The 13,469-nt window shown below is 37.7% G+C and overlaps 1 protein-coding gene across 2 annotated transcripts in view; it reads right to left on the bottom strand.

The window, feature by feature from the left end:
• Positions 1 to 5,494: 5,494 nt before the first annotated feature.
• CDKAL1 (CDKAL1 threonylcarbamoyladenosine tRNA methylthiotransferase) overlaps positions 5,495 to 13,469 on the bottom strand; it is a 436,369-nt gene continuing 428,394 nt past the window's right edge. For both annotated transcript variants that reach the window (XM_083825860.1, XM_083825861.1), the window contains one exon: positions 5,495 to 6,202. In XM_083825860.1, coding sequence (XP_083681986.1) covers positions 5,996 to 6,202 — 207 coding nt within the window. In that variant the 3' untranslated portion in view covers positions 5,495 to 5,995. The remainder of the gene's footprint in view (positions 6,203 to 13,469) is intronic.

Below are 13,469 nucleotides of genomic sequence, written 5' to 3'. Positions count from 1 at the left end.
TTAAATAGTATGTTTTATTTACTGAATGCCATCAGATTGAGCAAGTTTCTTTGCAGGTCACAGTTTACTCATTTTCCCTAACCTGGAATAAGAAATGCTATAAGAATAGCAGATGTTTGACAAAACAGGGCAATATGTGGCAACCAGTTGAAGTACCCTCCTCCGTAAAATTGTGCACACTTGATCACTCCTAGAGTCCAGATGAAGTGGGCTACTTTTCTCCAACTGTGATACTGGTGTGAAGTAGCTAGTGTGGTGAAATGAACTGCTCTAATGCACCCCAGTAACCCCAGGAGTTATGAGCAGTTGGGAAGGGTGTCTGTGCAGCAAAGCATTCCAAGCACCATAAAACAGTTTTCCCCTTTACAGTATACTGTAATGAGATCTTAACTATGCAAAGTTAAATTTCCCATGATGTCAGGATTTCATCACATTAATTTCTTTCAGACCCCCAACTCACACTACGTGCCAAACAATTATGGTCCCTTTTGTTGTGTGTTTTATCGTCCCCAAGCTTCTCCTGTAATCTGTAACCCATTGCCAACTAACCATTTGTACACTCGTCCCCACAAACACCACCCAGGAAGGGAGTAGACACAGCATTTTATGCTCAGTTGAGCACAACTAGCCTGTTCTCACACTCAACAACAGATGGGACATTTAAAGCACACGAGTTTTAGGCATCAGTCTGAATCACACTCTGGTCACCAGCATGGAATTTCATTCCATTACCTACAACCAGCATTGAGCAAACCATCCAAAGCAGATTGTACTCCATAAAATGTCACATTAACACTGCTTTTCAAGAATGCTATCTGCTATCATTACTAAATAGTCCACACACAAAAAAAACTTTGCCAAGAAGATGCTAAAATATTAGCCTTTCTCAGTTTGTGGGAACTAATTCACATACCCCACCTCTCCCTACTCAGTGAAATAAATGCTAAATCACTACCAACAGAAAGCAGATTTTTCCCCTTGATCTGGTTAGGTCTTGCCAGAGGAATCTTCATCTCAGAACCTTAGAATGGAGAGTAAGTATTCAGAAAACAGAAGAAAAAGGTGCAAAGAAGAGCATTAGCAAGACTGTATGCAATATTTAGTTCCATTCTGTACTGCTAATGCGTTTTTCTGGTGATGCTACTACTAAGTAATACCCTCTTGATCTTAAACATAACAAGTCCAGAGCCTTTTTTTTTTTTTTTAAATATTTAATTCTCCCTCTCTCTCTCTCTTCACCCCCCTTCTCGTCTCCTTTCCTATTCAATGTTAGCTCTCTGCACATGGGGGGATTCTGATATCCCTAATTAGCATGTTAATAATGAAGACTCCATGAAAAAGTTCAGCTGCAAATACAAGATGAAGCCACAGGACAAAAAGAGGTGTATGATGCTGCACTGGCTCCTTGTTTTGGGGGACTGCATGTACCTGCGCATCTCTGTCTACATTCCTGCTGTACTTCAGTCTGCCCTCAATCATGTATTTTAGTCACTCTGGATTTCTCTAGCGTTACATTCAAAATGCAGTTTACTCTGAGGTAATGCAAGAGAGACCAACTAATCATTACAGGTACAGAAAGAGAAGGATGCACAAGACAGATACTATGATCAGTTTTAGGTGATGATGTAGCTCCCACACTCTTACACAAGAATACCTCATGCTCTTTGATCATCACAACACCTTCACCACTGGACCACGTATCCTCACCTTCCTATTTCCTACCTTCCTTTCCTAACAGGACCACACGGAAAGTTAAGCACATTATCTAATTGTTCTTTCAGCATCTGACATTGATAAAGGAAATTTGAATGAGCAGAGTGTTTAAGGGAACGGAGAGAAGTCTGTGCACAGATGGTGAAAAGGCCTACAAGAGGGTGTGGAACAAAGGAACAAAGAGATCTGAGGATCTTTTCTGCCATCAGCTTGATTAGCTTTTTGACTGGAACACAAGCACGTTCATGACTTTTCAAACACCCAGCTTGTCACAACACAGCACAATGAAATAGACCTACAACATAAATGATCCAAACCCAAAACAGCTTCCTAAGTGGGAGTTAACAGACAGTATACCAGCAGGTGCAGGGACATGATTATTTGTTATGACTTTTTTCTGGTACTATTCTTCTTTAAATAGGACTATTCATAGTTCTTCTCCCCTCCAACAGCTACTGAAGCATATTTATTTATTTTAAACAACAACAACAAAAAAGATTCACTTTAATACTAAGTATAAGCCTACATGAATGAAATATGCAACTAAAAGACATTTAATGATACTTGCACAAGTGTTTTCCAGCAATCATTTTAACATTAATTATCTAGTTATTATCTAGTGGATGAACCCTGCCTCTGAACAAGTCAAATGGTGTTTTGCAGCCAGTCCTCAACTCTGTGGGCTGTCTCCTGGTTCAAACCTGCTTTGCAGCTTTCGCACTAATATTTTTCATTTTGCATCCTAGCTTTACAAAGGTGTTACAGCTTTTCATTTTTTCCCCTCTGTTTGTGATTTCTAAATGCTCTTTGTTTCTATCTTTACAATAAAACAAAGTTCATTCAAAATAAAACATGGAATATAAGTAATGTGTGAAAATAAAACTCAGAAATGTTGCAAGCCATTTTTCCAGCAAAAGTACTGCACGTTCAATATATAAATAAAGAATTTAATAAATCTCACACAGACAGGCACACGCTCCTGTTTGCTCCTTCAGATTTTCAGATCTCTTCTTTTATATTTGTCTTAGTCCCTGAAGTTACTCACATCTTGCAGTTATAAAAGATAGACTTGTTATTAACACACAAATGTTCATAGACATAACATCTTTACAGATATCCTCTGCAAGCTGATCAAGCCACTCTCCATATGTATTTAAACATAGAGGAAGGCTGGAGTTTTTAAGTTGTCAGATCTGTGCCTGGGTAAGAGGGGCTCTATTTTCACTCTTTGAGCAGCCAGAGATTAGCAGCTTGAAATCACTTTGACAGTTTCAGTTACTCTCTTGCATACCGCAGGGAGTTTTAATTCCAACCTGTGAAATTGTAATTGCTTCTCAAGAAGAGCGGGCGGATTCTGGGTAATGGCCGCAGCCAAGCTCCATGTCAGAGTTGCCAGTTGCTGCCACCTCAAATATTACTTGCTGTTATTCAAAAATCACTCCAGCTTTCCATATGGGAAGTTGAACTGGGGAGCGAAACTAAATTAACAGAAGCTGTCAGATGTTCAGAGATGTGCAGGCAATGATGTGACAGGGGTGGATGAACTCTCCTCAAACGGTACCTTCTCTTTTCTCTTTCTTGCTTTATAGAACGAGCTTTACGTAAAACACATTTTATTTCACACTCATTTACTAAGCAAGTATACTATTAACTGAAAACTACAATGCAAAGATTAAATGACAAATCTTAATGCACTTAATGTTGTTCAGAAGAGATTTAAGATGTCTTTGCTGTCTAAGTCTTGTGGTTTGCAAGATTCCTCACTGAAAACAGCCAAAGGGAACTCAATGCTATGAGACAGAAAGAGAAACAGTCGAGGCTTCCTTAGTACCAAAAGGAAACCTTTTCTGCTAAAAAAACAAACAAACAAACAAATAAAAAAAGAACAAATGACAACAAAAAAGGGCATTGAAAGTAGATTGCTTATTAGCCAGACACACTCTCTAGTGACAAACATGTTTATGCATCTGGTAGAGCGACATCAATCGACTGTCAGGAAAACTCTCCTGCAATGTCCTCACTAATTTGGAGTGCAGTAGGTTTCTCACCCACCCTTATGGCTTGTAAGGAGAGAATACATGGTAGAAGTAGGTCTCAAACATAACGCTGATGTAAAAATTAAAAATACCACCTGGCATGGCACTTAGAAGCATTCAGGGAACCAAATGGGAGCAAAAAACACAGATCAAATGGGTTCAGGTTAACGTGTTCCATAAAGGAGATAACAGCCACTTTGCTTTCCGCTCACTAAGGTTTCCCGGTGGCCTTCAATGGTAGCTTCAGCCAGAGCACAATTTGGGTTTTGCCTGAAGGTTCAGATGAGCTGTCTGATCAGAACCAACTTGTTCAGCTCAGTGGCTTTGAAAGTTTCAGTTGTAAACAAATACAAACAAATGAAAAACACTCTATTGCTTTACAATACAAAGTGTCAACAGGCCCTCTCAAAATTAAAAGGAAGGTAATAAAACACTTGATAAACAACGCTTCCTACTTACCAGAGGAAAGCTCAGTTTAAGAATATATTGCATCTGTGGACAATGTCATTTACAAAGTCTTCTGCACCCTCTTCCACACATTGCATTATTTCTAAGAAAATACACCACTTCCATTAAAACCAGTTATGCACAGAATCTAAATCACAAGCTTTGTAAATATCTGTAACAGCTGATGCAATGAATCTGTAATTGCTACAATTAGATAAGCTAGAGTGGCTGACAGCAAGAGTGCTAGAGGCATAGCACATATCTGCATACTTTATTCCCATCAAATGCAAAAAATTGGCTCAGTTATAATGATTTTGTCAACTCATTATTTTCCTGAGAATCTTGTGATACTTGGCACTTTCCTGCAAATTTCAGCACCTGGAGTCAAGTGGTTTTTTGTTTTGCTTTTTTTTGTTTTTTTTGATAGAATTTCAGATTTGTTAAAAATGTAAATTATTGATCGTTACATATTCCTGGTTGTAGAGAAAAATCTGGAAAGACAGAAGCAAAACAAGAGCACAGTTTTTGTTGTTGCTGTTGTTGTTTGCTTTTTCTTAAATCTCAAAATTTTTGAGTTTTGGCTCATGACCTTCAGTGGTTGCAATAAGAAATATAATATTCAAGTTAATACACACCTAATTTCCTGAAGACGATCATTATTTGTTGATATAATTTACAGACTGCACTGGGAACATCATGGTGGAACTTCTTGATTAATTTGCCTGTAACTGTGATAAATCCTCAACTTAAAAAGTACAAAGCATTCTTCCTAGGGGATTATTCATCTGCACTGTACAGCCATGTTTGGAGCCCAGCTCAGTCTGTGCTGGATACTACATAAACACACTAAAAAAAAAAGACAGTTCCTGTTTTTAAGATTTAAAACAGACTTTGCAAGTGGAAGTTTGGAGGAAGATCCACAAAGGTGACAAGACATGAACAAACGAACGATGTCATGTATTAATGTCATTAATTAGAAATTCGGAGTGTGCAAAGCGTAGCCTCCCCACCATCAGAGCTGTACTGTCTTACAGTATGATCCAATATACAGCTAATATGAGATTCACATTTGGTGAATCTGAGCATTATACTAAGTCTGTGGAGACTATTAAATCCATCCTTTAGAACTCTACCACTAGAATCCCATCTTCCCATTCAATGATAATAAAAATAACTTTAAAACTATTTGTATGTAAAAAAATAATTCTTGTTGTATTAACAAAGCTTAGTAACTCATTCTGAAGTTGACAGAAGCAAGATGGCAGGCCAAAAATTCTTTCAGACATGACAGCAAAATCAATAGCAACAAATGACAAACTTTAATGGCCCGGCAGTGTTTGATTCTAATGTAAAAAGACACACATCAAACCATCACACTGCATTAAGCAAAATCTTTAAGAAAGTTATAAATGTTCTGCCCATAAAAGATTACCAACAATATTCAATGAAAAGATTTCTTATAAGCTTCAGGAGTTTCCTGTATAAAATTTTACCTGCCAGAGCAGTAATAAATAGAGTAAGCAATGCAAACATTGCATTGTTTTAGAAAAAAAAAGAAGAGGAGGACAGATGCAACAAACTGTTTCGCCAAACAAAGTTCTCAAACTTTGGCAGGTACATCTTCCTAGAGCTTATTAGCATTCTCTCCTATGAATAACAGGAAAGGCATAGCATGAGTACAAATTATTGCCCAATTTATATCTTTTTTTTTTTTTAAGAGAGAGAGATATGTTGGTAAAAGTGTTTCTTTTGAAGATTTTAAACAGCAATTTCATGTTTTCCTAAAAGCTTCATTCAGTTCACAGTTCTGTTTTCATCCCTCCATAGTACACCATGACAAGAACTGCCAGTAAAGCCAGGCTGACAGACAGTATCTTCAGTCCACTTCCTTCTTGTTGCCATGGGAGCTGCGAAGGCATCCAGGGGCTGAAAGACGTTTTCACTGGGATCTCAGCAGAAGGATGTGCTTTCCAGTTTGTGCCATTCCGTGGTGTATGCCTGAACTCCTGTGAAGAAATGCATGTATTAAGATGAAACCGTGCTATGTATTTCTGATTGTACATATCAGATACAAATAAAATCTCCCCTTTGCACTGAGGTTCAAAATGCCATCCCCTTTCAAGGCAAACAATTCAACTTGCACTGCATCAGCATCAGGTCATCTGTTTTTTATACAGAATTCTTACCAATGCCATACAAAGTCAATCTTTCTAACAAAATTAACTGCCAAATCAATGAAACCATTAGCAACAGAAACAAATATCCAGTACTCAATGTCATCAAAGAGAGTTGTTCAAGGATTATTTTTTTTGTTTGTTTTGCTGCTAACTCACTACTCTCCTACGTTTGGTCTCTTCAAAAGAAATTTCTAACTAGTGATAAAGGGGACCACAACACAACAATCCTTTGCACAGCAGGGCTCTTCTGAAGTCAATCATCATCTCCTGGTGTGCCAGCTCAGTGGTGCTTGAAAATCCTCCCACAGGGCTTTTCCTTTCCCCTGACCCTCAGGAGGCAGCTGTGCTAAAACACTCACCTTCTCATTCAGCATATTGCATCCGAGTTCCCTGCTGTGCCTGCCATTACCGTTCTCAACCTGACTGCAAGTACTAAGATCCTCCAGAACATGAGGACTTTTAACTGCAGCACAAGTTAGAGCCACTCTTTCAGTTTAAAATCCAAATGGAAAGAATAAACTCTTCTCTCTTGCAACCTTGTTCAGTTCAGCACACTAGCCATGTAGATACTCAAAAATGAAAGCATTTCTTAAAAATGTAATCTGATGACATTTACAAAAAATGTAAGTAGAAAAGAAAGTAAAAGGTGTAATTAAAGAAAGGTGGGATGATCTTGCAACATTTCTTTCTTCCTCCCTCTATTTCAATAATCTCCTAGGAATTCAACTGAACTCAGCCTGTTTTTTAATTGGTTTGATTTTTTTTTTCCAGGTAGAAAAGGATTTTGATGAATCCATTTATTTTTCCTTCACATTTGGTAGAAAATAAGCCAGGCACACAAAAAGTACCTATCTGGATAATCTTGTATTTCCAAGCAGCTGAAAAAGAGTCACATGAAAGCATAGACCAGATGCTTGACTCCCTTTTTGACCGAACATATTTCTGGACAAACTCAAAGAAATATCACAGCTCCAAGACATGTGCTTGCCCATGAAAGTGGGAGAGCACCAGTCAAGCTGTATGTAACTGTCTCCCATTCTCCATTTCAGGAATTATTACAGTAATTGCAGAAGAAAACTAATGATTACTATTGGTTAGGTAAGCAAGCATCAAAGGGGCAAATGACAGGCTGATGTAAGTGCTGTTCTAACATCTGAGGTACTGTTGGTTTAGGTCACAACTCATACAGGTGGAAGGTTCCTGAATAAATGACCTATGGAAGGAGGATGGCTTCTTATATGTACTGCACCCAGAAGATTATCAAATATGACGAAGAATGGCTTAGCAATTACATCCTCAAATTCCCTCAGGACCCACAGATGCATTTCACCAGGTCCCATGGACTTGTGCACCTTCAGGTTCCTCAGATGGTCTCAAACCTGATCTTCTCCTACAGTGGGTGGCTCTTCATTCTCCCAGTTTGGGAGACAGACCCTCCCAGGGTTTGGGTCAATTTGGCTGATTACAGTCAGACTCCAGACTCCCAATTGAATATTTCTAAACAGTTTGATAATTAGTAAGGCTTGAACATTTATTTGTACAAAACTAGATACTGTCTGTCACAAAACAGATAAAATGGCCAGTATCTCGGTACTTTGAAACTTTCTCCTCCATGCTCCCCTTCATGCTCAGCCTGATTTCCTACATACCCATCTCTGTAAGACCGGGGATAGGCAGGAAAACATCCCAAACACAAGCTACAACTTGTAACAAGTTTTGAAGGACTTGACTTTTCTTCTTCTTATATTTATTTGTTTTACTAACAGTTAAAAATATTTGTGTTTCATGCATATGTTCATGTCCTTGCGCAGTAGTGATTTCATGGGCACTTCATTTTTGTTTTGCAGTTTTTCTGGTTTCCAATATAAAATGAAATAATTTCATCTTGTTAGAATTATTTTGATGAGGAATAGCTCATACTGCTCTTGTTTTCTGTTATATTGTTCTTATAAACCTCTATTGCATTATGCAAAAAGTACTATTACATATTATGCAAAAAGTACTATTACATAGTACTGCATTGTGGTACTAGGACAGAATGATAAAAGAGATTTTAGCAAAGTTTACAAAGTTCCAGTGGTGGTGAATCCTACTGTCCTCACTGCCCATTGTCCCCAGTGCTACTTCATGAGAGTAATGCAGTGTATAAAGTTGTGAGCACTGTTTTCTTCCTTACTTTACCATATTTGTCATAAATTGGATGATCATACTGGCACACTAAACCTATTTCTTTTTTTAAAAAAGTTTTCTTTCTGTATATGAGAGTTTCTCTTACAGTATTTTACCTATATTGAAACTTAACTGGGCTGGAAGTACAATTCTCACAGTTTTACTGTGCCTTTGTTTTCCTTCCTTCTACCTTGCATTTTGAACTCTGATGCATTTATTTCTACTGGCAGTCACATTTTCTAAAATGTTTGCACAAAATTCTTGGATTTGCACAGTATCTCGGATCCTGTAAGAGACTGACACACAGTTTAAACCAGAAGTTTTTATTTCAATAGATGCATATTAAGGTTTTTACATGAAATGTTACTCCTATTACATCGCTAACCTGAATGCTTTACTAATTTTATAATGGATTAAGATATTTTACATGGACAAAAAGATCACAATTTGCAAACTAAAGTGACCCTTTTCTTTAAGACGTACTTCACAGTTTATCACTTAAAACACTACTGCATTTCTATTTGATATTGTGCAACTCTTCAGATGATCCTATCAAATATGTGGTTTTTTTTTTTTTTTCCAATGGAAGTAACAAATATTTTCATCTAATCCTTATGTCCCAAGAACTAATTTCTAGTTTGCCCCAATACTCTGTCTTGCAAAACTGACAATACCACTCCCTTCCTTGAAAATTTCTGTCATTATCATCACAGAAGATGCCCTGTGAAAAGGTTACATCTGGTTCCCTATAGCTGAAAGGCTCCTTTAGAAAATGTCAGTCTTTTGTCCACCCTGCAATTTGTACAACAGCTTTTAAAACCATGATAATCTCTCAGAGATGCCTGCAGGTAGATTCCTTTTCCCAAGAGTCTGCTCTGCAGCTCCATAAGACACGGCACAGAACTCTCAAAGGGAAGAAAAAGAGCTGGGCTAAACTGAACTGAGAGTGCAATTCTTGCACTCTCTCAAGCCTGAGCAAAGGGCTGGAGTGCCCCTCACTGCAGTCTGTAAAACACTGAACAGCCTGTCTAGAATATAATCTGTTCTTACTAGCATATAACTATCACATTATCAGGTGTGCTAGTGGAAAACATTGCATATACATTTTTATTTGGGCAGAAAGTCCTGTTATAGGCTCCATTTGAGGAAGTGGTTTTCAGGTAAAAAATACAGTACATGTTGTAGTATATGTTGCATGCATAGAGAAGGAGGTGAGAGTATGGTGTTATGTAAACCAAAACTAAAACCCTGCATTCTAGGATAGACAAGACAAATTACAGTAGCTTCTCTGGACTGTTATATCACCTTCAGTGTTTGCACTACTGAAGCACTATATTCTGAGATCGTCCTATAATTTTTCTTCCCCTAAAATTCTCCATCTAATGTGCCTTGAAGAATTATTCAAGACACCTGCAGAACATCTTTCATAAAACCAACTTCATGAGAGCTCTTTTATGCATCATTGATGTAAAAAAGTTTGGGTGGAGGCACAGATCTCATTTGTTGAACTGGCGGTTACTCTGGTCCACTCCCTCTGTGCTCTGACTTTATCAAAGCATTAATTCTGTAAGGCCCTTATTTGTATCTCTAGATGAAATGTTTGTATTGTATTTGCTTTTCAAAGAATCTTCTTTCTGCAATATTCTGAACTGATAATGCTGGTAATATTTATCATACAGAAGCAGTAGTAAGAGTGCAACAGTTTCATTACCTGAGCTCACAAACACTTTTGTAGCTGCAAGACTTGGGAAGATTAGCATAATGATTCAGTTCAGTGGAATTTAGAACTAAATCCAAAGACTCTTTTTTATCTGAAAAAAACTTGGAGGAAATATTAAAGAAGCTTCCAGAAATATTTATTCATACTAATTTAATCCTTGCTCAGCCATAAACTCTTGGGTAGACTTGTTATTAATAAAGAACACTTCTCTCACTAGAAAGGACCACAATGAAGGAAAAGGTACTCTAAGATTTAAACCTCCATACTGTTAATCAAAATGGGGGGAAGAGAAGTAATTATCAAACTGAAATGCAAAGGTGACACTTTGAGCTAAGCATCTTGTATTTCCATGGAGGGAGCCTTTCATCTTGTTTTGGCAGCCACTAAGTAAACACAAGACTTTGCTAATAAAGTATAATATAAATTATTAAACCATCTAGTGCATGATCAAATGCATTTCAGATTATTTTTTGAATAATTCTGCCTTGACGACTGCCAGGAGTTATATATTTTGTGTAGTCTTGCAGAGACCCATTGATTGCTGTCTTTCTGAAACTCCTGTCCCAGACTTAAACTGCTATGCATGGAAGAAATATATAATCACATCAAAACCTAAGATTTGGCATCTGTCGATCACAGCCTAGCTTTTTGTAGGATCTCGCTTCATGTTAGTCAACAAAGACATGATAGCAACTCTTTAGCTCTGAGCTGTTTTAAGAGATTCAAAACATTTCTTACATGCAAATTTGTTTTATGGCTCAGGGGCACTGTTAGAGCTTGAAGTGTTAGCTAACTGCTATGAAAAACTACTTGACTAAGCATATCTCAAGATAAATTAGACTTTTGAATTTTTTAGCCCAACCAAATACATCTTACACACTTACACCACTGGGTTTAAAAATATGGACTTTTATATAATCATGCACAACAAGCATGTGCGACAAATTAGAAGAAAACATGTTAAAATATGCATTACATATCCTACTGTGCCATTTGAAACTCTGGGCTATTACACTTGGAAGGCATTTTTCATATTGAAAAAACAAACAGATACTGCAGGTCACACAGATTACACATTGGAAAAATATCTAAGTTAAATTTTATTGAATAGGTCCGGAAGACACAGTTAGTTCTGTAGGTATTAAGAGTTCTTTTGATTTATTACTTACTAAATTCTAGCAGCCTCTTTTTGCAAATGTGGAGCGTTGATCTCAAAGCAGAAAATAAATGGCAGACAAAATATTTTCTTCTAATGGAATTACACAGTAATTCCGATAAGAAACATCCCTGCCACCACGTATCCCAATAAATGCACAGCACTAAGTTGTTAAGAGAAAATGTCATCTACAAGCACGCTTGCATCTGATGTTATCACCTCTTATACCATTCCTAGGAACTCACTGATTCCAAAATACACATGGAATTTACTTATTCATTTTAAGAAATAGGAAATCTTGAAAAAATAATTAAAGAAACCAGTCACTTTTGCAAATGTAATATTGTTTCTTATTTTTGTGTGTATATATATGTGTGTGTGAGTGCGTGCATGGCAAATGATCATGTACTTTAATATATTATGGAGAGAATAGACCTGAACTAAAGGATAAATACACATTTAATATCAATTTCTCAGTAAACAGTTGGAGTTTTAGTGATAATTAGGATTCTTCATCTGATATCCCCAAATCATTATCACCAATATCATATCAGGATAATAAATTAATCACAGCATTAAATAGATGTCACTAGTCACTAAAACTGCTTTACAGTCTGTCATAGGATGCTAGAATAATTCTGACTGCATCTAGTCCAGCCTCCTGCTCAAAGAAGGGTCAGGTATGGCCCAGTCAGCTCAGGGCTTTAACCAGTTGGGCCTTGAAAACCTTCAAGGACAGAGACTAAATTACATCTCTGGGCTGTTGTTTTTCCCATGAAGACAGTCTAGCAGTTGAACATTTCTCCTTATATCCAGTCTGAACCTCTTATTTCAACTTATGCCCATTATCTCTCGTCCTCCCACATTCACCACTGTGAAGCACATGGTTCTGTCCTCTCAGTAATCTTCCCATAGGCACTGGGAGGCTTCTGCTAAGTTCTCCTGAAGACACCCCTTCTCCAGTCTTGAACAAGTCTTGTCCATCAGCCTCTCCTCACAAGCCAAGTACTCCAGCCCCTGACCATCCTGATGACCTCATGCTGAACTCATTCCAGTTATCAATACAATATTTACATCAAGATCATTACACATGGCCCTATCAAGTCAGGTCATCAGTGCTCCTTAGCAGATGAACCATGGTCAAATACAAACTTAAAATACCCACCTGGACGCGTTCCTGGGTGATGTGATCTAGGTATTCCTGCTCCGGCAAGGGGACTGGACTAGATGATCTTTCAAGGTCCCTTCCAACCCCTAACATTCTGTGATTCTGTGTAATACATTTAATAATGGGAGGATATGCAGAGACTGACTTGAAGCTCATCTTCATTACATCTGACAGTTTGTTCCAGGTCTGTCATTCCCTATGGTGATCAACTTTAACTATGGCCCTTCCCTGGCCTGCATAGCAAGTCATCAGAATCTTCTTTCTTTCCCAGTAACACTTCCATGATCTGTCTGGTTCCTTTGGTCAGCACAGCAGAAATACCTTTCCCATTTCTCAGCTTGATCACCACTACAATCTCCTATCTGCCCTGTTTTCTTTCTACTTTTCCCCACTTCCTTCCTGCATCATCTGACCATATAGGCCTTCCTAATAATAAAACAAAACAAAACAAAACAAAACAAACAAACAAAAACAAACAGAAACATCAATAGGAATACAAATTTGGAATGATATCTTGTATCATGATTTTCTGTCCAAGTCACACAGACACACCTCTAGAACATCTTCCTCCTACATTAACAATTAATTCAAACTTTAACATTCCCACATTCCCATGTAAGAGTCTAAAAGAAATCAACTCTTCCTCTATAAGTTACTGCACTTGAACTCACCGTTACTGTAAGGCTGCACTGGTACTTTCACATGGCAGACATCTCTTTGCTCTTTTCCATGTTCTTACCTAAGGGTAAGGTTCTTACCCTTAGAATCACAGAATCAGAGAATATCCTGAGTGGGAAGGGACCCACAAGGATCACTGAGTCCAATTCCTACTTCTTTTTCATCAGCAGTCTTTAAGGATTAGTATTCCCTCAATGAACCCTCA

This window comes from Anser anser (assembly GCF_964211835.1).
Source record: "Anser anser genome assembly, chromosome: 2".
Classification (NCBI taxonomy): Eukaryota; Metazoa; Chordata; class Aves; order Anseriformes; family Anatidae; genus Anser; species Anser anser.
Note: the sequence above shows the minus strand (reverse complement) of the source record. Positions and strands in the feature narration are given on the sequence as shown.